General features: G+C 46.9%; 2 protein-coding genes and 2 long non-coding RNA genes across 4 annotated transcripts; 1 reads left to right on the top strand and 3 right to left on the bottom strand.

The window, feature by feature from the left end:
- Window positions 1-591: 591 nt before the first annotated feature.
- On the bottom strand, window positions 592-2,056 carry LOC119292979. The gene is made up of 4 exons (XM_037571607.1): window positions 1,779-2,056; window positions 1,590-1,734; window positions 796-1,485; window positions 592-705 (listed from the first exon to the last, which is right to left on the bottom strand). Exons 1-4 carry the CDS (start codon window positions 2,054-2,056, stop codon window positions 592-594), a joined length of 1,227 nt encoding a protein of 408 aa, XP_037427504.1.
- A 3,385-nt stretch (window positions 2,057-5,441) lies between these two features.
- LOC119294185 lies at window positions 5,442-8,204 on the top strand. Its single transcript, XR_005143371.1, has 5 exons — window positions 5,442-5,756; window positions 5,843-5,960; window positions 6,433-6,517; window positions 6,972-7,068; window positions 7,744-8,204. It is a non-coding gene; the product is annotated as an uncharacterized LOC119294185 (long non-coding RNA).
- Window positions 8,205-11,825: 3,621 nt separating this feature from the next.
- LOC119294187 lies at window positions 11,826-12,234 on the bottom strand. The gene is made up of 3 exons (XR_005143372.1): window positions 12,187-12,234; window positions 11,930-12,103; window positions 11,826-11,847 (listed from the first exon to the last, which is right to left on the bottom strand). It is a non-coding gene; the product is annotated as an uncharacterized LOC119294187 (long non-coding RNA).
- Window positions 12,235-22,893: 10,659 nt separating this feature from the next.
- LOC119292066 (probable polyamine transporter At3g13620) lies at window positions 22,894-25,106 on the bottom strand. Its single transcript, XM_037570895.1, has 2 exons — window positions 24,098-25,106; window positions 22,894-23,689 (listed from the first exon to the last, which is right to left on the bottom strand). Exons 1-2 carry the CDS (start codon window positions 25,014-25,016, stop codon window positions 23,106-23,108), a joined length of 1,503 nt encoding a protein of 500 aa, XP_037426792.1. The 5' UTR covers window positions 25,017-25,106; the 3' UTR covers window positions 22,894-23,105.
- Between the last annotated feature and the right edge of the window lie 1,625 nt (window positions 25,107-26,731).

Genomic DNA, 26,731 nt, shown 5'->3' on the forward strand with positions numbered 1-26,731 from the left:
CAGCACCCCCAGGAGCACACATAGCTCCGCCACTGCATGGACCCCGCCTGTCATAACATCCACCCATATGGTCAAATCAAACGGAGTTGACATTTGTGCCACATCAGCCATGACGGATGGGCCATAGCTGTCATAATAATCACGGTTAATTTGATCAAAGCAGTAACTAGCATTTTCTGGTAAAAAAAAGACTTAAAGTGGTAGTTTTTTGCCAAACAATGAAGTGTTTGATTTTGGAACCTTAACCCAAATTGTGGTAGTTTTTTGCTATTTACTCATCCAATCAAACTCAACACTTCATACAATTTTTTTTTCAAAAAGGGGGTTCGCCCCGGCCTCTGCATCAGACTGATGCATACGGCCAATATTATTAAAAATGTAAAAGATACAAATTTGAAGCCAGTAGAATAACAAGTTCATCAAAATGTTTAATCAAAAAAAGTTCATCTATATTAGAAAAGGAACAATACGAACTAGATCTGTGACAACGTACAACGACAAGTTCCGTCGTCATCTCCGTCGCCAATTTTATTTTTGGCATAACGCCAAACTTGTTCTGAAGACGGTGAACTAGCTAACCGCCTCTGTCACTCACTTCCTCTCGACCTTCACATTCGTCAGGGCAGGTGGTTCCTCCAGCCTGCTGATGAACACATCGGTCAGCGCCGTCTTCGAGGTGAGCACCGCCCGCAGCAGCACAACAACCTGCAAGAGACAACAAAATCATTGACAAAAACCTCAGCAAGGTGGATATAGTTGTTCTGCATTACTTGCAATCTCAACTTGCTTAATTACCTCCTGTATCCCGGTGGTGATTTCCATCTCAACCACGTTAGCCTTGTCTCTCCTACACCAGTGCTTCGACACTGCCATAGCGGAAGCCTGATGAATCTGCAGATCATCATCTATGACATACTTTCGGTCATCGACCAGGTTAGGATGGCAGTTACGACATGTCCCCAGAAAAGTCCGAGATGACCTATATGGTGCCAGACCCATGCAGAACTCTTCCGGTTCCGGTTCCACATAGGTTTCTTCCAGAACGAAGCACTGTGTGCTGAACGGGCAAAGGGATGGATTCAGCAACATTTTTTCAGCGTAGCCATCTGTTATAAAGCCGGATGCCTCGAGTTCGATGGTGCTGATGTACAGATTTTCAAAGCCACCGTCGCCGAGAGGGCAAGTGACGGCACCATCAGCCATGTTCTTGATCACACAACCCAGTGGGTAACTCAAGAAACCGAGGAGCAGATCCACAAACTCATGCTTGCATTCAGCATACATCACCTTCTTCTCCTGCCTGTCGTAGAAAAGCTTGATATTGCTCTGTGGTGAAGAATCCGATTCGGAATCTTTATTGGCTCGATGCATAATTTTCTTTTTGACAGTGACACGACCAGCCGGCTGGTCACCGGTTCCTTTGGATAGAAAGACGTTGGTGAATATAGTATGTGACGAAAGAGAAGCCTTGAGGATGGATACAACCTGGAACTCGTAAATGGATCCAAATTAATAGAGAAAAATGAATGCCCTTATAGAAAAAAAATCAGTCATTGATTTGTCTAACAAAAATGGATTTTTTTTCAAACCTCCGCCCAGCCGACGCAAACTTCCATCTCTTCAAATTCCTGTAAAATTGCATCAGGGGTGAAGTTGTGAGGCAGCGACTGCATGGTGCTCGTGGATACCGGCTTGATCGTCCAGCCATCGCTGATCACAAACCGTTCTTTGGGCCTTACAAACCTTCCGATCCCGGAGATCCATATATAGTTACATACCCATAGGTCCCAAACTCACGCTCTTGCGAAGGCGTGAGAAGCATCCGGTGGCAGGAACCAACCATCAGCAGCTTACTCTCCCTAATGTTGATGACGCTGCCGCAGAGGTTGTAGAGGCAACCCGGCGATGAAGTCGCGGCTGCTGAGCAGAACTGGACTGCAGAGAGCGGGAGAGTTAGGAAGCTGAGGAGGACATCCACGAAGTCGGAGCCCGCGTCGGTGAACAGCACACGGTTCTGCGTCCTGTCTACGGCGAGCTTGATCTTGATGGTGGCCATAGGTGCAATATACTGGTTCAGATAGAGACGAAGCGGGGTGGGTTAGCAAGAAGAGTAACGTGCTTTAAGTACCAGTGCCAATGGGCATGGGAATGACCAGTGATCAAAATGTGACGCATTGGAATTTGAAGACGTAATGGTGGTCTCGGAACGGAAGCCGAAGAGGCCGAGGCACGCACACCAACTGCGTGCACATGAACCGTTGGAGGGTAAAAACTCTTGGGATTCTACATACTACCGTCTCGTATTCCTTTGATTTTTATCTCTTGTCCTCTAACTTAAGTTCAGCAAACGGCCGCCATACGTGCCATTGCTCCTGGTACCTCAGCCGGCTATGGCCGCCATCAAGATCAAGCTCGTCGTGGACAAGCCGCGGAAGCGCGTCCTGTTCGTCGATGCCGGCTCCGACTTCGTCGACATCATCCTCGCCTTCCTCACGCTTCCCCTATCAGCTGTTCAGCTCGCCGCAGGAGCGTCCTCGCCGGGCTGCCTCTCCAGCCTCTACGGCAGCGTCGACCGCCTCCGCGACGCCCAACTGTTGAAGGTTAACGCCTGCCATGGCACGCTTCACAGGCCATCGCACAAGGACGAATTCGGGTCTGTATCCTCAAATCTTTTTCTTCATCTTATATACCGGTTGCACTACATGCGACCAATTTACATCTAGATCTTTTTATACGGGTGCAGGTGCAATCGTTCTGGCTGCTCAGCGTGTACTCCTTTTGTCGAAAAGCATGCGCCTCCACATAGACGCAGGTGCTGGGAGGTAGCCATGGCTAGGCTGGTGCATGTCTACAACCAAACACCACGCAAAGAGATGTTCTCCAACTGGAAAGAACGTTTTGTGATCAGCGACGACTTGGTGATTAAACAGGCGTCGACGAGCAATGTGATGTCTTTTCTAAGGGGACTCGGCCCAGGTTTTGGGATCAGAGACGGCTACGAGGAGGTGGACGTGGACTTTGGATGGGCTGAGGTAAACATAATTCTTTTGTTAATTCTCCAGAATTTCTAACATAGTAAATACTAGAGCAAAATGCATGGGCGGTAATTGAACTTGCGACAAAAACTCACTGGGAAATTTCCAACATACTCCCTCCATCCCATAATATAAGAACCTTTTTGAAGTTATGTTAACTTCAAAAACGTTCTTAATTATATTATGGGACGGAGGGAGTAGTAAATACTAGAATAAAATATTTGGGTGATGACATGAATTTGATCAAAGTGAGTTCTCATCACAAGTTTAATCACGGTCGATTCATTTTACTCTAAATACTATAAGGTGAAGATTGCTCTTTTAGAAGGTGTGTAACTTAACTGAAATGTTTGTGAAATAGTAATAGTAGTTTATATGGACCATGAAGTGATTTTGAGATGAGGACTGAGAATGGTTGAGTCGATGTTGATCTAAAGGGTAATAGTTGGAAGTGGCACTGGAAAATTCAGGCAGCTGACCCAAACTGAATTTGTTTCGCCTGATGCTTACGAGATACCTATCACTAATGGTTCCAATTCTTTTCATACATTTCAGGTGGTTTCCTTGCTCAAGACCTGTATCTCATCCACCACCATATTCACTGACGTGTTTCTCGCGAAAGGAAATGGCCAAGCTGTTCACACAGTTTTGGCAAAAAGATCATTACTCGCGGAGCTCTTACCCACGATTAATCCCAAGCCTTCGTATCAAGAAACCGGTGATCCTACAGTCTTTCAATATCATCCACAAGTCCTCATCAAGCTTTTCTACGACAGGAAGGACAGGAAGGTCATGTATGCCGAGTGCAAGCACGAGTTCCTGGACCTGCTCCTCAGCTTCCTGATCTACCCCATGGGATGCATCCTCAAGAACCTGGCCGGCACCTCTCATCTGTGCGGCAGTTTCAACAATCTTTACAGGAGCGCCGCCGGTCTAGACAGGGCTGGATTCTTGACAGGCCCCTGCTTTCGCGACATAAAGGCACTGCTGGATCCGAGCCTTGACTCGTTCAAGATAGGATGCTCCTACGGGAAAGATAAAACATCGTGCCATTCGTGTGATCCTGAGTTTGTCAGCAATCACACATATGTAGTTGGCGATGATCTGTGCATATATCAGGCTTCCGCAGTGTCGGTGCTGAAGCATTGGTGCAAGAGAGATCTGGTGGAGATGGACATTGCTATCAGCAAACAAGAGGCAAGTCTAGATACATATAGTACATGCCGTTTTATAGTTCTTTCTGAATAAGTGTGTGCCAATCTGTTACAGGCTGTTGTGTTACTGCGGGCGGTGGTCAATTCGAAGACTGCGCTCACGGATGTGTTCAAGGGGAGGTTTATGCAGGAACCACAACAGTTGCCACCTTTGCCACCTTTGGAAAGAAGACTGGCTGCGCCCTCCATGGAGAAGATGCAGAGCTTTGTCAGGATCTTTGCAGGTGAGACAATCACACTTGAAGTGGCAAGCTCTGACACGGTCGCTGCCGTCAGGAGTAAGATCCAGGCGAGGAAGAAGCTAACGGACTCTTGTGGGTTAGTCTATGGTGGCAAATGCCTGCAGGATCCATGGACCCTGGCTGATTGTGGTATTCACAGGGAGGCCACAATCCATGCTGAGTTTTTCCACCGTGGTAGCTAGCTAGAGAGATCACCAGGCTTGCTTGTCACGACGTCCCACGTAAGCCCGCATCCTTTGTTGGACAAAGAAATCAAGTACTCCCTCCGTCCAGAATTACTTGTCTCGAAAATGGATGTATCTAGAACTAAAATACATCTAGATACATCTATTTCTACGACAAGTAATTCCGAACGGAGGGAGTATTTTGGGAGGAGGGAGTATTAACTAAGTATATGTTTGCTGTCATCAGCATTTAGACTAGTAGCTCGGTTAGCGGGACGCTACCCCATATCCATACTTACTGAGAATAAGAGCAGTGGCGGAGCTTGGCAAGAATGTATGGGGGGGCCAAAAAAAATTTTAACCGCTGCAATAAACTAGAACTCGTAGCCTTCAAATAAATTTGTATTCATATTAGCTTTGTGATCTTTGTCAGACCGGCTTGTGATAATGATTTTACTACCACTTGTAGTGCTCTGTCGGCAAAGAGAGCACAGGTTTTCCCACAGATCTTCATCAAGATCCCCAACTATGTCGATGATGATCAGCAATCTCCCATTATTCTCATGTCTTGCTGCACATGCGCCGTGCGTCGATGGGTCGTCGTGCGTCGATGGGTCGGATCACGCAATTGTGGATTTCAAACAAAAAAAAGCAAAGGGAAATAAATATCGTCGCCCGCACACACATATACACTCTTGTTCCGCCTCCTTCCCCTCCCAACCACCGCTGCTCTCCTCTGCCCCGACCCCGCCGCCGCCCCAACCCCAACTCTCCCTCCGGCGACCTCCTCTCCCTCCGCCGCCGCCGCTCCACCCTCACCTTCTCGCCCTCTCTTCTCCCCCTCTCTTCTCTCCCAAGGGAATGGAAGGGAAGGGAAGGGAAGGCCCCAGATCGAGCGGAGCGACGCCCGGATCCACACCGGAACCGGCCCTTGCGCGCTGTCCTCCACCCATGGAGGTCCGACCCGACCCGAGGCCCCACACCCGCCCATGGATGGATGGCGACCACCTTCTCTCGGTCCGGTGGCCAGCCAAAGCTTGCTGATGCGGCGGTGCTCCTCCACGCCGGCGACGGGCTGCAGCACGTAGACGCCAAAGCTACGTACGTGCGCCCTCCATCCTCTTCTTCTTCTCGATTTCTTCTTCTTCTTCTTCTCGATTTCTTCAACTGACCCGACCCGTGTCCAGACGCAGGGCGGCTCCGAACCCTAACCGCAGCACTCGGTCACCTCCGGCACCAAGTTCATCACCGCCAGCTTCACCACCTGCAGCAGCCTCATCCGCATCAGCTTCAGCTTCAGGGCAGGTAACCCCCCAAACAAGCACCTTTCTTTCTTTCCTTGTGCTCAGCTTCAGCTTCAGCTAGCTAGGTTCACGATTGAGATGCATATTATCAGCAAGTCTCTTTTTTCTTCCTTCTCTTTTGCAAGACACAAACATGTCTTAATTGTTGAACTTCTAGCACATCACCAATTGGTACTCATAAGTACTACTGTTGACTTGGCTAGCTGTGAGTGGCATGTGCCAAATGCTGATGGTTGTTACTCATCCTGATGGAACTGTTGTCCTATTTGGGCGTCCCTCTGAAATAGAAAATCCCCACGAAGCACAGATCCTAAGCAACAACTTATAAATCTAATTTGATTTCCTGTTTTTCTTTGGTGTAATTAGTATGTGATTGGTGACCGTAGCTGCACTTGCCGATGAACTCCTTTTGATTCGTGGATGGAGGTGCAACATGTGTACTTTGCTGAGTGTGAGATATTTTGTTTTTGCAGGTGCAGAATAGAGTCACCGCAGCGATTCTTCTTGCACTCCGTGCCCTGCCCCTCCTGTCTTCTTCCACTCCGGCATAGCTAGCTGGTAAGCAACCGTTCGTCTCCTCTGCTCCTCTCTCTCTCTCTCTCTCTCATGCTCTACGTGTGTCCAATCAATGAAAAATACTAGCTGCATATTTTATCTGCCTAATGAAGAGCAGATGGTCATCCTGGCTCTGAAACATCCAACTTTTTTATCAGTCTATAATTCTTGATCAAATTCAGATTGTATCTAGCTGTAAATGTAGACTTTTTTTTTATTTTGAGTTAGAAACAAAACCTGCTTGCATGTTGCAGATATGAACCACCGTTGAACCTAGAAATGGTTGGAATTCATTGAATTAAATATTCGATTATGAATATCAGTAGCACTTGTAGTGCCATCAAGTTTGTACTGTTTGCGGTTTGTGTTTAATTTCATTGCTGCTATGGTATATATTCTTTCAGCGTGCCATGTATATGCTTGCTTCCCTGATGGTTGCACTTCCTAACACGCGCAGGTGCATTACGGAGCCACGCCACCTTGCAGTGATTCTTCTTCCACTTCGACGGCTCCCCCTCTGGTCGCTCTTCTTCCGCTCGGGCATATCATAGCTGGTAAGCAACCACTCCTCTCCTCCGCTCTCCGTTGGTCTATTATCATGCTCCGCGTGTGTCCACGGCAATCCATCCCTGCTGCTAAATAATGTGATGGCCATGGTGATTCTTATCTAGTGTTCATGATGCTTCGTTCAGTGATGCCAAGTGTTGCATCGATAATATTTGGTCAAAACTAGCCTATTAAGGCCCTGTTCAGAGACCCGCCACTCCACCATTCCGCTCCTGGAGCTGGAGTTAAAAAGCACAGAGCTAGGAAACGGAAGCAACGCAGCTCCTCCTATTTTTAGGAGCTGGAGTGACTCCGAACAGGGCCTAAGTTGAACAATCAAAGAGAGGCTGCTGCTCCTGTCTTCATCACTTTATAGTTGCAGAGTTTTGGATTGAACTGAGAGGTTTCCTTTGCTTGTCATTTGCCTACTCTAGCATAATTTATGCGTTGGCAATATTTTAACACAGAGGTTTCCTTTCCTAATGAAGAGTAGATGGTTGTCCTAGCTCTAAAACATGCAAGTTCTTTTATCAGTCTATAAGTCTTGAACAAATCCAGATTGCATCTACTTGTATTGTAGACTGTTTAATTTTTGGGTTGAATAAGAACCTTCTTGCATGTTGCGGATATCAACCATGGTTAAACCTAGAAATGGCTGATTTGATATCTTTTTCATTTTTCAGCACTATACTAGTCGCGGTCGCCGCTGCCATAGTCGGATTCGAGTCTTCTCGGCAGCTCTGCTGGGCTCCTCATTTCAAGAAGTGTCAACCTCAGTATGGGGGTTGATCTGATGCTTATTATTTTCCAGCCAATTCTTTTCAACAGTGGTCTCTTTCGATGTGATGTTCCTGCTGGATGCTCGGCTGTGTCTCCTTCAAGAACTTGGTTATGTAACAATTTGGTTTAATCTGTTTTTAAAACCTGGCCATGGTTGCAAGTTAATTGTAACATTTCTGCTTAGCTCGTTTGCTCCAATCTTGCATCAAGTAGTTAATTTGGTTGGATGGATTTTGAACAGCTCGAACCCTGTAACTGTTGTGTACATGGTTTCAAATTATAGGTTCTGTGAGCAGAATAGAAATGTTTGTTTTTGTGGGATGTTGAATCTACTGGAATATTAGTAGCTTCAAGATATTGAATATATCTGCAAAATGGAGGCTCTTTTTTATTTGTGTGTTTGTAATGCTGACTACAAGACGATTGTCATGTTGGTTCAATCCACGGGCATGGATTTTGTCTTTGACGATTTTTCATCGGGTGACAGTTACACCATATTTTGGTACACATTTTTTTGGTACTGTACTGATTTTTGATAACAATTAATTTTCTCTGGCAAAGATGGTCTCCAACAAACAAGCTTCGAAACATGCATAGAAGGCAGAATTCTGAACCTGAACAATCAGAGGTACACATAGGCCCTTATGTAATGATATCATTCCTTTCCGGCAATATTTTCAGTTAGATGACCATGCGATTGGACACAGCAATGAGAAATCGATTTAATAAGAAGTACCAAAGATGGTGCAACATACAGGCTTCGACCCGGGCGATCTTGCACCCGTCAAAGAGGCCTCGTGGAGACAACTAACCGGGATGACTACATTCGTGTCTCGGGCACGTTCACACCACACATACGGCCTTCGACCCGAGCGAATAAAGAACGCGTAGAACCAAATTTTGTTTTCCCGCCCATAATCACGTCTCACGCCCGTTCTTCATTTTTGGCCCATCCATTTTGTATTTCTATTTTGTTTTATCGAGGACATGTTGTGGCAATGGTGAACAATAACATACCATATTTTGTTATGGGGTGAATTTTTCCCGCTCCTCTCTCTCTCTCTCTCTCTCTCTCTCTCTCTCAACCACTCTTATTACTCGGGGTACCTTTTTACCGCAAGGCCTTCCACGTGCAACTCATGTTCGCCGTACACCGATCCGGCCGATTGCATCTCGTGCGGGACCACTCTTATGAACGTTCCACGTTTGTTTCTATCTACATCTTCTATCTTAGTACTTTCCTACCTCCGTACACATGCATCACCCCATCCACGGTCGGTGGTGACTGGCGGTCCGGCCGGTGGTACGTTCGGTGGTTGGGGAAGAAGAAGAAGGTGGGAGCTGGAGGTTGAAGAAGTAACATGAACCTCTTGTTTTGCATCGGACGGCCAAAACGTTTCGACTGGCCAAAAGTAGAAATTTAAGTCGACTTACCATGAGCCAATCCCTTAATTTATCAATCCTTTAATCTACACATGAATGAAAGCTTAGCCGCCATGTGTGGTCATTTCAGATCGAATACCACACCGAGCCAACAATATAAGGCCATGACATGTATGGTTCGTATGGAGGGTCTTCTCGTGCGGCGCAAGTGCCAACGCTTCGTTGTTGCAGCACCATGCATGATCTCGCAGCCGAGGCCTAGGGCGCCTGAGGACACTCGTTCACGGTTAAAGTCAAGATCAACTGCGTGCATGTCCTAATAGATATATGCATGGTCTACTCCATAAGTTTCATTCAAATTACGTCTTATAAGAAGTTTTCTTGAAACATTTCTACACTCTAAAAACGTCTTATAAAAAGTTACAGAGGCATTGTTTTTTCTATACCTTTTGGTGCGCCTCTATGCCATCGTCGGGTGGCAACGTCATTTATACAGACATACTAATTTTCTCTGCCCTCGCAATTCATGGACATATGTGTTGCTCAGCTCGTCCATGCTGCCGCCTAGGCTTCTCCGTCACCCCCGGGTGTGACCTAATTTTTTGGGATCGATCGAACTCCCAACCAGCTGTCCAGTTCCAAAATCTGCGTCCAACTGAGATAGCCTATGATTGTGTGCATAAGAGGGAGTTTGTTCATCTATTACACATAATTCCACCTCACTTACTTTTACGCAAACCATGCAATTTACAAATGGTCATGAGTTGAAATCAACAAGCGGCATGAAGGATTAGTAGCATAGGGTGACGATTGGGTCCTGTTTATCCCATGTATAGGAAACGAACTCAATGTTCCATGCTTACAATGAGCAATAACGACAAAGGGGCGGGAAGTGCGTTACTAAAGCACAAGCATGAAATATCCTCGGCGAGTGGGGAACATTGGTGGTTGAAGAAGCTATAGGTGAGCGGCTGATCTAAGCTTGATGTGACATACATGAAAGAACTTTCAGAGAGAGAAAGATAAAAAGAAGAACAAAATTCATGCATGTACAAGGCATGTGTGACTGTCTAGATACATACCAGAGAATATGAATGATAATCAAACAAACATGATGTGTGTTTAGCGAAAAAGGGTTTCCCCCCGCTTTGTATTTCAAAGCACCAACACCGATAACATAGCATACGCTGGGGCGAGCAGCACAACAAGCCAAAGAAAAAGAGACAATGCCAACACCGGCAGCTCGACAAAGCGCGGATGACCCACTACCGCTGCGCCCTCTGAAATCTACCCACGACAATCCTAGGCTCCGATCCTCCGCGTACCAAGCAGCACCTCCAGGAAGGAATGTGACGCCGACGACGCTGCTGCCCAATCAACATCATTTAAACATAGTCAAGTTCATCATCTAAAAATCATCACCGGCGAAAGTCCACGAACATAAGAGTAGTGCAAGACATGAAACATCATAAAAGTTGAAACGTGAAAGACATGGCACAACGGCCGCATACACGGAATCATCATCGACATCAAGCACCACCGAGTCCACCTCCGCCAAAACCACCACCACCATCGAGTCCACCTCCGCCAAAACCACCACCTCCGCCAAGTCCACCTCCGCCAAAACCACCACCACCACCAAGTCCATCTCCGCCAAAACCGCCACTGCCAAGTCCACCTCCGCCAAAACCGCCACCGCGACCACCATCACTTTGCCAGATCGGAGTGACTGGGGTCGACGGAGCAGGAGTCGAGCCACCGGTCCCCTACATGTTTGAAAGAAGATTCTAACGGTAAATATGACATGATAGTGTTGAATGAACGAGAACTAGTTTGTTATTAGTTAGGCAAATTTACTAACCGGAGTATCACCGCCTAGTGTCAGCCATTCCTCGAACGTGGGAATGTGTGGGCGTCTCCCGCAGGTGGTGGTGGGGGTCCAACTTGTGGTGGCTCCGTGCGGTTAGTCCAAGATGCCAACATAGCCTAGATGTTAGTTAAACAAGTCCACTTAGAAACAAGCCGTGATCAACAAAGTCAGAAGGAATGAAAGTGCAAATTTGAGCTTGGTTTAAGAGGGCAAAACTAACCGCCATCACTTGACGGCTGTAATCATCGTTTGCCTTCACTCGTTGCAAGTACTCCCTCACCTCAATATGCCTATGCTCGAGAAAGGCCTGATATGCCTACAAAATTGAGGTTGTTTCTAAGTGGGCAGTGATGAAAATAAACTAAGAAAGATAGAGACAAAGAAGATAAGGGGAAGTACTTACAACACGTTGGCGGACTAAGGGAGGCTGCGAACGCCCCGTACTCTCTAACGGGCTCGGGTTGGTAGCTCGAAGCCGTGTGTACGAGATCAACGGAGTGATCAAGCCATCGAAACATGGATACCGGCCATGGGACTTACCCTGGATGGCCACCACCGCCGTGTCGTCGATCTGAGACTGGGCGACCTCAGGAACGGGAACATCCGGATGCAACTTCTGATAGTTCTGAGTGTAAGACTCCAGGTGTTTCTCGGTGTTGCCGTAGTACTGGCTCTCGCCCTCCTTGCGATCACTCCACTCGCGGGCCAGCTTCCATGACTCCATGTCTGAGAGCGGCCTCTGCAACTTGTCCTCCTGCAACGTCAAACAGAAGTTAGCCATACATAAGAACATGACGGTAAAGAAGAACCAAAATGCATCTTTCATATAGATATACCTTCATGGCCTTGAAGCCCCAGTGGTTGCTGTTTCCTTGGCCGTGTGTCCCGTCTTTTCCACGGTTAGCCCGGGCCTTGATGCTCTTGGCAACAAACTCTGGATCGTCACCGACCCACCTATTCACCAAACACGCCCATCTGTCATGCCTTCCATAGCACCAACGAGGAACAACCTATGCAAATTTTGGAAGCATGACATGTGAGCACGAAACATATAGTTGACTCCTTGAAACAATGAAAAGTCAGTAATAGTTACCATCATGAACTGCTCCCTGCTCATGGTAATTTTTTGCCTCTGTGCTTGAGTTTTGGTCATCTTTTGTTGCAGGTAGATGTGGTAGTACTGTGAGACGGCAACCCAATGCACCTCGTACTGCAACTGACGAGCTTTCTTCTTTGCAGACGCAACTAAGACCACATCGGCTCTGGTTCAATGAGGTGTACAATAAAAAAAATGTTGTCATGTGTTGAAAGTATGATTGAGATGCACTTACTTTGTCCCCGCAGGTTCAATGAGCCACTTGTCCGCCTCGATAGAAGGTGGTGTAGGTACTCCGGCATTACCACGCAGCCACCCCTGCGGAGCACCCGGTGGCAAGTCACCCCACAACTCGGGGTCAACCTCCCCTCCATCGTCCTCGCCCTCCTCCTCACCCTCCTCCTCGGCCTCCTTCTCCTCGGCCTCCTCCTCCTCACCCTCCTCCTCCTCGACATCAGGAATATACTCCTCCTCCTCAGACTCAGAAGCTGCATCCGCATAGGAGGGCATCGAAGAAGACCCTCCTATTTCGGACACGGCCCGGAGTTTTTTGGCCCGGTTGCCTCTCCCCCACCTCCTCGTCCTCTAGGGGCTCTCCCCCCACCCCCTCTTCCTCTAGGGTCTCCTCCCCCGACCCCTCCACCTCCCTGTGAGGTGCCATCCTCGCGTAGTCGGGAGGGAACCTTGTGGGCTCGTCCACTCCAAGTAAGTCCTCCTTTGAGTTTACTGAGGAAACTGGCACCGCTGGACTTGCCCATGATTAGCAAACCTACGTTGAGAAGAGAATAAACAATTAGTAAGGATATAAAAAAAACAAGCATACAGGAAAGACATTAATAACGGAAGAGCACATTATTAAAAGAACATACATTTTCTAGAACCCATATGAATCATCACTATTGTAATCTATTTGTCGACCGGTCTCATCCTCATCGTCACTATCCCGCATATCTTCTTCGTTGTCTGACGGAGGTGGAGGCTCTTCCTCATCGTCAGCGTCAGCGTCTTCATTTAACTTTTCAAGCATAATTATGTCCCTTTGATTCACAACTGCCTCACCATCAATCCGTGCGGCGTCGTCGTTTGGATCCAGGTCAACATAACCCAAGTCATCATCCTCCTTGTTTCGGACCACGTCATCATGTTCCTCTTGAAAGAACACTCCCTCGTATGTCATGGGGTTTATGTTGTAGTAATCATCATCATTCGGGTCCGGTAGCTTACCATGTGGCGACACCTTGAACACAACTTCCCAACCCTTTAAGTACTCTTTCTGGCATGGGTAAGGCAGATAATATACTTGTGTGGCTTGGGTAGCGGCGATAAAGAGATCAGCTCCAGCATAGACGGTTGATGGTTTAACTTCAACTAAACCAACAGAAGGCGTATGTCTCAGACCCTTTTTGGGGTCGAACCATCGGCATTTGAACACAGTGAGACTTAGGTGTTTACGGCCACATTTGAATGTAATCTTGTATATTTTTCCTACCCTTCCATAGTAATCTACATTATTATCTCATTCGGTGAAGACTCCGGTATTTATGGTTTTGGGATCAGGCCGACTGTTCTGGTGCTCCTCTGTATGGAAGCGATACCCATTCACATCATACTTTTGGCATGTCATGACGGTAGGGTCAAACCCATCTCAATTCTTCATCCATTGATTCGTTCGGATCATTTCCCTACAAGTTTAATTGAAATTATAGGGTGCATGAGTTTAATTGGAAGTGTGAAATGGGTAATAGGGAAGTGAAATATTACTTTCTCCATGAACCACGCAACGAAATTTTTCCTTCCATCAGCACCCTTTTGAAGAAGAGCAAGTGCCTCCGCTACAGTAGGAGGCAGCATTCCCGTCCACTCTTCCTCAACGAATCGACTACAATAAGAAAAGCAATATAAGAACTAGGCAAAGTGAACATAATGAATTGACTAAAAGAATGGTGCAAAGGTATTACCTCATCCACTCATCCTCAACTTCTTGATGTTGTGCAAGATATAGAACATGACATCCTCCCACTCATCTCGTGGCATGACATAAGATTTCGAGCATCCAGCCCTGCCACCTTGCCCGGTGAATAGAGGCAACTTGGGTTTATACTTGGGTTCTTCTGTATTGTATCGAGACACCTTATTGTGCAACGTGGGAACATGGTCCGGATAGTAGGCTGTCCTGAGGTCTGCCACCTCCTTTAGGATAACTGCCTCAGCTATGGAAGCTTCAATCTTAGCTTTGTTTCCACATTTCTGTCTCAGATGCTTGTTCTGTCTCTCAGGGTCGTACTGCCAACGATACTGCACAGGGCCCCCCAACAATACCTCGTTCGCAAGGTGCAAAATGAGATGTGTCATCGGAGTAAAGAAGCCTGGCGGGAAGATCTTCTCTAGCTTGCATATCAACTCTGGCGCCTTCTTATGCATTTCTTTTATCTTCTCAGGACATACTTCTTTAACACAAAGCGTTCGGAAGAAATGGCTTAACTCCGCAAGCACACGCCAGACACGCTCGGGAACATAGCCCCGAACCATCACCGGCATAATCCGCTGAATCCATACATGATAGTCATGAATCTTGAGCCCGGTCACTCTGCCCGTTGAAAGATTGACCCCCTTACTTATATTCGACGCATAACCATCAGTGAACTTCACGACGTGTTTCAGCCACTTGAATGCCTCCATCTTATAATCCTTTTTAAGTATGAAGTCAACATCTGGCTTGAACCAAGATTTTCGACTGCCTGTGGGAGGTTGCATGTGAAGACGTGGTCTATCACAAATATTCTGTTGATCGACTCTAGCATTAACATTATCCTTTGTCTTATCCCTCACCGCGCCGGACATGTCCGCTCAGCCGCCGGACATGTCCAGCCCCCTCGCCGCCGCCACGTGTCGCCTTCCGATTCTCCCCCACCGCCGTCTCCACCGCACGGCCCGGGGAAGCCCATCGCGGGCCCGTCCGGGCCCAGATCCGCCACTGCCCGGGTCCGTGCCCGCGCCGCCGAAACCCTCCGCCGCCCCGGGCGCCATCACCGTCCGCCGCCGCGGCTCCACGCCTCCGCCTCCTCGCCTCCGGCCGCCCGCGCCCGTCGAAACCCTCCTCCGCCCGCGCCCGGCTTCCGCCGCCCCGGGCGCCATCGTTGTCCGCCGCCGTGCGGGCTCCTCGTCGGCCTCGCCATCCGCGGCCCCCGCCGCCGTTCCCCGATCCCCGCCGCCTCGGGCGCCACCGGCGCGGCCCCGCCACCTCTCCAGCGCCCCGTCTTCGCCCAGCCGCCGCCTCGGTTCCCTCAGGTCACCGCCCCGCCGCTCGTCGTCGTCCCCTCCGTCTCCGGCCACCGCGCAGCTCGCCGGAGCTCCGACCAGATCCGAGGGAGTGGATCAGATCCACCACTCCCTCGATCCAAACAGCGTCCCGCGTCCCCGGATCCCTCTGTCCCGTCCCGTGTTGACTTTTCGGAGGGTATATTTTTGTCTAAGTCACTGTTTCAGCAATATTTTCATGCCCTGTTCAACGCATCATAACTTGTTGAATACTGCTCCGTTCTGTGTGCATAATATATCAAAATGTTCGTCAGGAGATGCTCTACATTTTGTTCCATTGTGCCATGCTTGTTTGAGATCATCTTGATGTCTGAATCATCGTTGCAAGAGTGCTATATGATGTTAACTGCTGTCTGTTAACAGAATTTGATGATTTGTCTTTTTCGTTGCATTTGATGTGTGCATCCTATGAGCATGAGCTCTACATGTGTTTTGTATTACATCATGCCATCTTTAAAGGGGTGTTTGCCATGTATTTTTGTGAGTCTTTTACTGAGTGCATCAATATTGTTAAGTAGGGTACTTGATGTTGTTGTTTTGTTAGGCTGAATCTGTTATTTTGTGATGCTATATGAACCTGCTGCTACAAGTCATTCTATGCATAATATGGAGATGATCACTAAGGATGTTTTGTTACTCATGTCATGCTCTATCCATACATGACCCTGTTTTCATTTATAGCCTGAGGTGGCTTGTTTTTATCTTGCTCCAAAGTTGCTATATAATGTTGCTGTCAGCCTGTTAACATTAAGTTCAGTTTTGCCATGTGTTTTTCTAGTGATCCATGCACCCTATGAACTTGTTCTTGCCATGCTTACCTTCACAAACATGTCTTCTTACTGTTGGTTACCTTGTCATGTCATGTAATGCTCTGTGGTGAGTGGTAAAAGCTCACCAACATGCCTACTTATTGTTTTTCCTGCCATGTATGAATCTGTCATATCATTTGCCATGTTTACATGGGTGCCATCATATCTTCTGATCATTTTTGCCTGATGGTCAGTAAAGGCCTTTTGATCTATGCATTTAGTAGGTTCATGCCATGCATTTGTTTGCCATGTTAAGTTCCTGTAACATGTTGTTTGATAGCTCTAAACATTGCAACCTGATATTATTTTTGCAAAGTCTGAAACTGTTATTATTTGCAATCTTGGCATGTGTTTTTGAGCATGTTCTAGTGATTTCTGGAGATAACTCAGTGTTCATGTTTTGTTATGCTTTACCTGTACATCATGTCCATGTCTTTTGTTTTCATGTTGTGGCACTGTAGCATGTTGTTTTGATGCTTGCAAGATGCCTAGTTGCTGTTTTGGACAGATTATTATTATATCTTGTTTGGAGTGTATGCGTTGCACCGTTGCTCCGTTTTGAGTGTGCTCTATATGAAACTTGCTTGATTTTACATGTAGTTTCATATTATCATGTTGCATCCTTGTTTTGAGGTGTTTGCTTGATGGTTGTATGCATTTTGCATCAATGCCATGTTTAACTTGTTTTGCTCATATCTTCTAGGCCGTAGCTCCGAACTAAATGAACTTTATATGTAACTTGACTAGAATCTCGTGTAGATCATCTTGGTGCATCTTAACTTGCTGTTTAACAACTTGAACATAAGGTTTATTCAGATCTGGACCAATTTCGAAACTTGCATATGAGGACTTACCGGATTTGTTATATGTTGTTTCCGGCCTCATTTAAACTTGCCTTGATGTGTTGCTCTTGTTTGCATCATCTCAAGTCATGAGTAGCTTCATGTAGTCTTGTCTTGCATCATGCTTGTTGTGCATCATGTCTTGTCTATGTGTGGTGTGTTTACCATGTTGTGTGCTTCTCGATAGTTCCCGTTTCGTTGCGATCGTGAGGATTCGTTCGTCTACGCTTGGTTGGCTTCGTCCGTTCGTCTTCTTCATGGACTCGTTCTTCTTCCTAGCGGGATTTCAGGCAAGATAACCGCTACCCTAGATCTCACTACTATCATTGCTATGCTAGTTGCTTCGTTCTATCGCTATGCTGCGCTACCTATCTCTTTTGTTCAAGCCTCCCCAAATTACCATGTCAGCCTCTAACATTTTTCACCCTTCCTAGAAAATCGTTGCTTGGCTATGTTACCGCTTTTGCTCATCCCCTCTTATAGCATTGTTAGTTGTAGGTGAAGTTGAAGATTGCTCCATGGTGGACAGGATTATGTTGGGATATCACAATATCTCTTATTTAATTAATGCATCTATATACTTGGTAAAGGGTGGAAGATTCGGCCTTATGCCTGGTGTTTTGTTCCACTCTTGCCGCCCTAGTTTTCGTCATACCGGTGTTATGTTCCCGGGTTTTGCGTTCCTAACGCGGTTGGGTGATTTATGGGACCCCCTTGACAATTCGCTTTGAATAAAACTCCTCCAGCAAGGCCCAACCTTGGTTTTACCATTTGCCTCACCACCACCTATACCCTTCCCTTGGGTCGGCCAACCCGAGGGTCATCTTTATTTTAGCCCCCCCGGGCCAATGCTTGTGTAAGTGTTGGTCCGAACCGAGTAGACTGCGGGGCCCCTCGGGGAAACCCGAGGTCTGGTTTTACTTGTAGGATGTCTCATCCGGTGTTGCCCTGAGAACGAGATATGTGCAGCTCCTATCGGGATTGTCGGCGCATCGGGCGGCTTTGCTGGTCTTGTTTTACCTTTGTCGAAATGTCTTGTAAACCTGGATTCCGAGTCTGATCGGGTCTTCCTGGGAGAAGATATATCCTTCGTTGATCGCTAAGTTGGGACACCCCTGCAGGGTATAAACTTTCGAGAGTCGTGCCCGCGGTTATGTGGCAGATGGGAATTTGTTAATGTCCGGTTGTAGATAACTTGACACCAGATTCGAATTAAAACGCATCAACTGTGTGTGTAGCCGTGATGGTCTCTTTTCGGCGGAGTCCGGGAAGTGAAGACGGTTTTGGGTTATGTTTGACGTAAGTAGGAGTTCAGGATCACTTCTTGATCATTGCTAGCTTTACGACCGTTTCGTTTGTTCTCTTCTCGCTCTCATTTGCGTACGTTAGCCACCATATATGCTTAGTCGCTGCTGTAACCTCACCACTTTACCCCTTCCTTTCTCATTAAGCTTTGCTAGTCTTAATACCCATGGTAATGGGATTGCTGAGTCCTCGTGGCTCACAGATTACTACAACAATAGTTGCAGGTACAGGTTATGCGATGATCATGACGCGAGAGCGATGTTTGCTTGTTTTGGAGTTCTTCTTCTGCTTCTTCTTCGATCAGGGATAGGTTCCAGGTCGGCAGCCTGGCAGGGTGGATATCGTTTGAGTTTCTGTTTGTGTTTCATCCGTAGTCGGATGATGCTATTATGTTTTGTGATGTTGTATTCGTGTGGCATTCTATGCCTCTTGTATGTATCCCCATCTATTATGTAATGTTGATGTAATGATATCCATCTTGCAAAAGCGTTTCAATATGCGGTTCTATCCTTGGTGGGACCTTCGAGTCTCTTTAGGATAGTATCGCATATTGGGCGTGACAGGTATACTCACATTTGCCCGATTGATTTGTTCTTTTTATTCGGTTGCTTTCGTGTAGCCTCCACCTATCAATTCACCAACCACTCCTACCTATTAAGGCTCACTGAATTAATGGCTGCGATTTCAACAAGTCGACACATTGTCTCCCAATGAACTAAACTAGATGATACCCTGCGTTGCCGCGGGAATCGATTGCAATCTATTTTATGTTGTTGCAGTAAATTATTTCTTCCTTCCATACGATAAAGCATACCGTGTACCAGACTCAAAGTTTCTTTCAGTATCAAAATATCACCCTATTACCATGCGTGAGGCTGTAAAGTGATATGATGTGTTACATGCTAGATCGGTGTGACTTAGGATTGGAGTTCCGACAGAACTGCAGTGGTCAAGAATGAAGGTGGGCCATCTAATTCAGATGTACAATTGTCACTCTTTTACCACCTAATCACTTGTCATCACCCTAATTCAGATGTACAATAGCTAGTACAGGATAATTTTTTCAGGATGTGCCCTTGTTACCATGAATTACGAATTTTCAGGTCTCCACATCGGACCGACGGGCTGCCATTGTTTCCTGTAGCCACCATTCATGTGCTTCGGCCATGATGATTGAGGAGCAACATTTGGTTTGGGCTAGCTACAGTGGTGGTGCCTTCCGCCAAGTTTTGAGGTGGCCATTGAAAGATCTTCCTGAGTTTTCTCTTTCTAGAGTTGATGGCGGCAACCAGCAGCTTGTACTGGCGGCGTTGCCGGATGCGGCCGGATGGCTCCTTTGTGGGTTCCGGCAACTCTTACACCGGCAAGTTTGCTTTTCATGATGAGATGCAAACTATGGACAATACTTGACGCAGAGGGTCTGGTTGCGCAGCCGCGTCAGCTATTTCTAGCCAAGCATGTAGCTGCTGGGTTTGCAGAAAAGTAGTGACGGCAACACATGATTGAGTTCGATTTAATGGTGCTTCTCAAGTACCCGATCTTAAGCACTGGGGGTGAAAATCCTAGGTTTGATCCAAGTTGGTTACATCTGGCAATGATGATGTGTTTGTGTCGTTACCTTGTTGGAGGCTTTGCTCGGATATGCTCAGATTTGTTCTTCAGGATGAATACCTAAAACATGACCCATGATGGCTGGAAAAGTGAAGGCGGTGCTTGAGCGTCGTTTCCTTCTTAAAGGCATTACTGTTGAAGAATCTAATTGTCCTTGCGATGTGAAGAGATACTTGGTGGCGATATGGTCGTTGTTGTAGTTTGTTGATCGTTGTTGATCGCTTCAGGGTCCCTTTATTTTCCTCGCTTAGGCGTGGCTTTGGTCTTGTATGATTTTGCTATTTGCCGGCGGGTTTATTTGTGTGTGAGTTAGTGTCGGCTATGTGCATCTTAGTAATATAGAGACCGGGTGCGTGCCCATTGTGTTTGTATCTTCTTGATGCTTCATTCTGGGTCAATAAAATCCACTAGTTGTTGAAAAATAAATAATTGAAGAAGAATATTCTTTACACACCTACAAAATCATAGTTATACACATCGATAACCATGGAAGATAATTACAACCAGTGTACTAGCAAGAGGGAATTTTAGCTCAAATACTCTGACAACTGAACTAAACTTATGCTTGTGCGTTCGATACCATGTTTTGAATTTGGAACCGTTGCAATGTCATTTATCCTCCTTTCTGGTACAGCCAACCCAGACTGCCTTTATGCCAGGTCGACACATTCTCGAGGGAGTGGTCGTTCTTCATGAGACCTTGCACGAAATTCACTTGAAGAAGCTCGATGGAGTGGTTTTCAAAGTGGATTTTGAAAAGGCATACGATAAAGTGAAATGGCCTTTCTTACAGCAGGTCTTGCGTATGAAAGGATTCGATGAGGCTTGGAGGAAGCAGGTCGAATCATTTGTACAAGGAGGCAGCGTCGACATCAAAGTAAATGACGATATTGGTCAATACTTCCAGACGCTAAAAGAATTGAGACAGGGAGATCCGATGTCTCTGATCCTCTTTAATGTTGTGGTTGATATGCTGGTTGTTCTTGTTAATAGAGCAAAACAGGACGGCCAAGTAGGTGGTCTTATCCCACATCTGGTTGAGGATGGGGTGCCCATTCTTCAATATGCCAATGATACTATTATTTTCATGGAACATGACCTTGCTAAGGCCAGAAACATGAAGCTAGTGCTTTGCCTTTTTGAGCAGCTATCAGGGTTGAAGATTAATTTTAATAAGAGTGAGCTGTTCTGCTTTGGACGCGCCAAAGAAGAACAAGAAACTTACAAGCAGTTGTTTGGGTGTGAACTACGCACGTTACCCTTCACATATTTAGGGATTTTGATTCATCACCGCAAGCTCACTAATAAAGAATGAAAATGTATCGAGGATCGGTTTGAAAAGAGGCTAAGTTGCTGGAAGAGTAAACTTTTGTCTTATGGAGGAAGATTGGTGCTTATTAATTCTATACTCACAAGTATGCCCATGTTCCTACTCTCTTTCTTTGAAGTCCCGGTTGGGGTACAGAAAAGATTGGATTTTTATTGATCTAGATTCTTTTGGCAAATTGATGAGAACAAAAATAAGTACCGATTAGCAAAATGGGATGTAATTTGTAGACCTAAGGACCAGGGAGGCTTGGGAATTGAAAATTTGGAGGTGAAAAATAGGTGCTTACTCAACAAATGGATGTACCATTTATCGGTAGAAAGAGATGAAGTTTGGGCTCAGCTACTGCGCAATAAATATCTCTATGCCAAAACACTAGCCCAGGTTACTGCAAAACTGTCTGATTCACCGTTCTAGAAAGGCGTTATGAGGACGAAAGTAGCCTTCTTCAGCAGGAATAAATTTATCGTCGGGAATGGACGTCATACTAGCTTTTGGGAGGACACTTGGTTAGGAGATTCGCCGCTAGCCTTGCAGTATCCATCCCTATACAACATTGCACAACGGAAAGAGGTTTCCGTTGCTACAGTGTTGGGTTCCAGTCCTCTTAACATACAGTTTAGGCGGTCTATTATTGGTGAGCGTTGGGATAGATGGTTACATCTTGTGCATAGGTTAATGGAGGTTAACCTTTCAGATGTACCAGACACTGTAATGGAAGATGTCCAGGTCAGAAGTATTCTCGGTTAAATCAATGTATATGGACTTGATTAATACCGGGACTATCCCGAGAACGGTACATATTTGGAAAGTTAAGGTGCCCTTGAAGACAAAAGTATTTATGTGGTTTGTGCATAATGGTGTCATTCTTACTAAAGATAGCTTAGCTAAGCGTAAGTGGGAAGGAAGTAAAAGATGTTGCTTTTGTGACCAGGATGAAACCATAGAGCATCTATTTATCAAATGTCCACTCGATAAACTGCTTTGGAGAACTATTCACGTTACCTTCAACATAACTCCACCTCTCATGATATCACATTTGTTTGACAACTGGTTGGCTGGAGTGGAGCCAAAGTCCGCGACACATATTCGAGTGGGAGCATGTGCATTACTTTGGTCTTTATGAAATTGTCGCGTTGACGTTGCCTTTAACAGACAAAGCATAACCAACTTTTTGCAGGTCATCTTCAGGGCGTCTACTTTGATCCGTATGTGGTCATTACTCAGCCATGCGGACCATAGGGAGCATATGGATATTGGGCGCAACCGATGGGAGATGGTTGCACGTGATACATACAACCGGTTTGGATGGCGGTACAACAATAGGATAGGTGTTTAGTCTCCTAGTCTTTATGGGACCGGTTGTGATTTTACTTTTTGGCCGCTTGTGGCATTTCTTTGTTTAGTAAAACCTTTGTTTCATTCTGAGACTTCTTGTGGAACCTTCGGGTAACTTATTTTTAATATATGGTTGTGTGCATGAAGAGATGCAGAGGCCGGGGGTACGCCTCCTTTTCGAAAAAAGGAAAAAAAATATCCTCCTTTCTGAAAGACAAATATGCATATACAACTCGACAATATTATAGGCTTGGAATTGTTTTCTTAGCTCCAAATCCAGCTCACCCAATTAAAAGTGATCACTAAAGCATCAATTCAGTTGTCGAAAACCACGAGCCATGGCCACTTCTGAACTAAGATAATTTATCACCCCAGAACCAGATGATAGTTGTCACGGGCATACAGTTGGGGGTTAGCAGCAGCTGCGTTGTTGAATTTGAGCAACTTCTTGGCCTTGCATACTCTCATGACGCAATGCCACCCTACACCGAGAGTAGTAAGCCCCGCGGCGAGGGTGAATACCCTCCACCCGGCCACCACACACACGTAGGCCAGGAATGAAGATGGCACGGCACACATGGCCACAAGCGCAGGCAGCGACAGCGGCACGCGGTAAGGGCGCTTCAGCGCTGGGTACTTCATGCGGAGCCAGAGGAAGGAGGCGAACTCGAGCAGCGTGCCCAGGCTGTACAAGAAGTTAGCAGTGGCAACAACATCATCGAAGTAGAGGAAGGAGACAGCAATTGTGACAACAGTCGACACAACGATAGCCACCCACGGGGTACCAGTACGGGCGGCACGGCGAGAGAAGACAGCTGGGAGAAGGCCCATGTCTGCCATGCCGAGGAGCTGGAATGTGCCGCTGCTCATCTGGGCCTCAAACATGCCGATGGAAGAGATCACTGCGCCGGCCCCTGTCCAGTACTTGAGCCATGGTCCCCCGATGATGCCTGCTTAGACACAACAAAAATGTAGTTTTCTCTAAAAAGTCATGATTTTGCTAAAAAAACAAATGTGAAGTGATGTTCATCGTGCATGATATAAATTATAGTTTGACACAAAAAATGTTTATCCTTGTTTAAACCAATAGCAGTATCACTTTTTTTTTGGCAAAAACCAAGCAGAGTATCACTTCAACCCACCGTCAGACCCAAAAAACAATATGTCCATTGATGCTCTTATTTCATTAGTATTGGACTATGGGTACAAGATTTTTATTTAACCATGGTAGCAAAAAATCGTGACACTTTTGTAGGATCGATGTATCAAATGGAATATAAGTTGAACGTTTCTGTTTGTGGATGGGTTAGGGTGGATATGGATTTGGAGTAGGGACGCAAGTTTGTACTCCTATGTACCTGCCGCGTCAGCCAAGTAGCCGTTGACCCACGCATCCGGCGACGCGTCTGTGGCGCCGGTCGCGGCCATAAGCGGCAGCAGGTAACTGCCGGCGATCAGAACGACGGCGACTGCCAGCGCCCGCGGGAACGTTCGCTCGGGCCGCTCCACCTCCCCGGCCATCGTGCTGGCGCAGTCCCAGTAGTTGAGGTTCCAGAAGAGCGTGTTGAAGAAGAGCCTCCAGTCCTTCTCCCCCTTCACCTGCGACGCCCACCGACTCGGCCTCACCTTGGGCACCGCCATGGCCGTCATCAGCACGAATGGGGCCAGCGACACCATCCCCAGCGCCACGGCGCCCCACCCGACAACGCTCACGCCGGCGTAGTTCACCAACGAGAGGAGCAGCGTCATGCCGATCACCGCGGCCGTGCGCGCCCCGCCGGGCTGCGCGACCGCGGGGGCCACTCCGCTTCCGCCAAGGTAGTCAGCGATGAGGGCCGTGTAGGCGGCGATGTTGATGACGACGCTGAGGTACTTCCACATGCCGAGGAGGAAGCCGGCGAGCGGGCCGAAGGCGTGGTCGGCCCAGAGGACGAAGCCGCCGTTGCCCGGGAAGGCGGTGGCGAGCTCGGCCGTGATGAGCGACTCCGGGACGCCCCACGCGAAGGGGAAGATGAGGAAGCCGAGCAGGGTGAAGAGCGGCCCAGCTGCGAGGACGGCCTTCTCGGCGCCGTAAGGGCCGCCTGCCACCTCGAAGTAGATGAGGAAGACGAGCGGGATCAGAGTGATCTTGCGCTTGTGGCCGTAGCCGGACAACGTCGGGCCACCGCCTTGTTGCATGGTGTACCCATGGTGCTCTTGCCGGACGATGTCGTGCAATTCTTGTTGTTCGTGGCTCTGTGATGGTTGTTCGGTCGCTAGGAGGAATTCTTGGCTCATGGCGAGCTTACTCGCTAGCTGCTTAGAAAGTACGTAGAGGAACAAGCTAGCTAGCGTACATTTTGGCAAAGTTGGTTCTAACTTCTACTCACATTTGCCTGATTGATTTGTTCTTTTTGTTCGGTTGCTTTCGTGTATCCTCCACCTATCAATTCATCACCAACCACTCCTACCTGTTAAGCCCCACTGAATTCATGGCTGCCATTGCAACAGGTCGACACACTGTCTCCCAATTAACTAAATGTCTCTTATCTGCTCCATCCTTGCCATTCCACAATAATCATTTTCTAAATACATTCAACTTTTTTATCAGTACCATTTGACAATTAGACCATAGATAACACATAGAAAAGAGATAACATATAGAAAGGTATAGTACTAAGACATGGTTTAAGAAGAAACAACATATAGAAAGGTAAAGTTCTTTCACCACAATTAGAGATATGCATATACTGCTCAATGAAATCTAAGGCTCCCGAAATTTAATGTAAGATAATCTTCAATCCAGACATGCGTTCAAAGACAGATAATAAAAAACGAATTCTATCACTCTCAAGTCAAACTAAAACAGGAAGATCCTGTCATTACCACATTGCCACATGCGGACCACCGACCACTTGATCACTAATTACAACTCAAATAAAACCACTATCATGAGCGTGCGTGTATGCATATCATGTACGGTTGTATTGAAAAGGATATGCAATACTGTAACGCCCTCGATGCGGCTATAGCTCCCACGTGTCGAGGCACGACTTAGAGGCATAACCGCATTGAAAGCAATGTCGCAAGTCAGGCAATCATTACAACATCCCATGTAATACATAATAAAAGGGGGAGATAACATAGTTGGCTTACACTCGCCACGTCACATCAGAGTACATAAATAACATCCATCAAACAAACACTCATGGCCCGACTACGGCGCCAAAATAGAAAAGACCCCCAACATGCGACAAGGTCCTGAATCGATAACCCCAACTAGGCACCACTACTGATCATCCGGAAAAGATACGTAGTATCGCTGAGAGTCCTCGTCGAACTCCCACCTGAGCTCGTAATCGTCACCTGGAGCGGAATCACCTGGACCTGCATCTGGAGTTGTAGTAACTGTGAGCCACAGGGACTCAGCAATCTCACACCCACGCGATCAAGACTATTTAAGCTCATAGGAATGGATAAGGCAAATATATGTGGAGCTGCAGCAAGCGACTAGCATATGTGGTGGCTAACTTATACGCAAAAGAGAGCGAGAAGAGAAGGCGAAGCACGAGCGAGAAACTAAAGGAACTTCCTACGCAAGCATAACTCCAACACCGTGTCCACCTCCCGGACTCCGCCGAGAAGGGGCCATCACGGTAACACACATGGTTGTTACATTTTAATTAAGTTTAATTAAAGTTATCTACAACCGGACATTAACAAATTCCCATCCGCCCATAACCGCGGGCACGGCTTTCGAAAGTTCAATCCCTGCAGGGGAGTCCCAACTTAGCCCATGACAAGCTCTCACGGTCAACGAAGGAATAGACCTCCACCCAAGACACACCGATCAGACTCGGTATCTCGGTACAACAAGATGATTCGACAGGTTAAAACAAGTCCAGCAACACCGCCCGAATGTGCCGACAAATCCCGATAGGAGCTGCACATATCTCTTTCTCAGGGCACGCTCGGATAGGTCAAGCTACGAGTAAAACCAAACCTCAAGTTTC

Source organism: Triticum dicoccoides, chromosome 4B, assembly GCF_002162155.2.
Source record: "Triticum dicoccoides isolate Atlit2015 ecotype Zavitan chromosome 4B, WEW_v2.0, whole genome shotgun sequence".
NCBI lineage: Eukaryota > Viridiplantae > Streptophyta > Magnoliopsida > Poales > Poaceae > Triticum > Triticum dicoccoides.

Excerpts from the sequence above, each read along its gene's own strand:
- LOC119292066 (XM_037570895.1), bottom strand. The coding sequence starts at position 25,016 with ATGAGCCAAGAATTCCTCCTAGCGACCGAACAACCATCACAGAGCCAC. Across the intron at positions 23,690-24,097 it reads CTACTTGGCTGACGCGGCAG|GCATCATCGGGGGACCATGG; the intron begins GTACATAGGAGT and ends GTGTCTAAGCAG.
- LOC119292979 (XM_037571607.1), bottom strand. The coding sequence starts at position 2,056 with ATGGCCACCATCAAGATCAAGCTCGCCGTAGACAGGACGCAGAACCGT. Across the intron at positions 1,486-1,589 it reads TTTGCGTCGGCTGGGCGGAG|GTTGTATCCATCCTCAAGGC; the intron begins GTTTGAAAAAAA and ends TACGAGTTCCAG. Across the intron at positions 706-795 it reads TCACCACCGGGATACAGGAG|GTTGTTGTGCTGCTGCGGGC; the intron begins GTAATTAAGCAA and ends TGTCTCTTGCAG.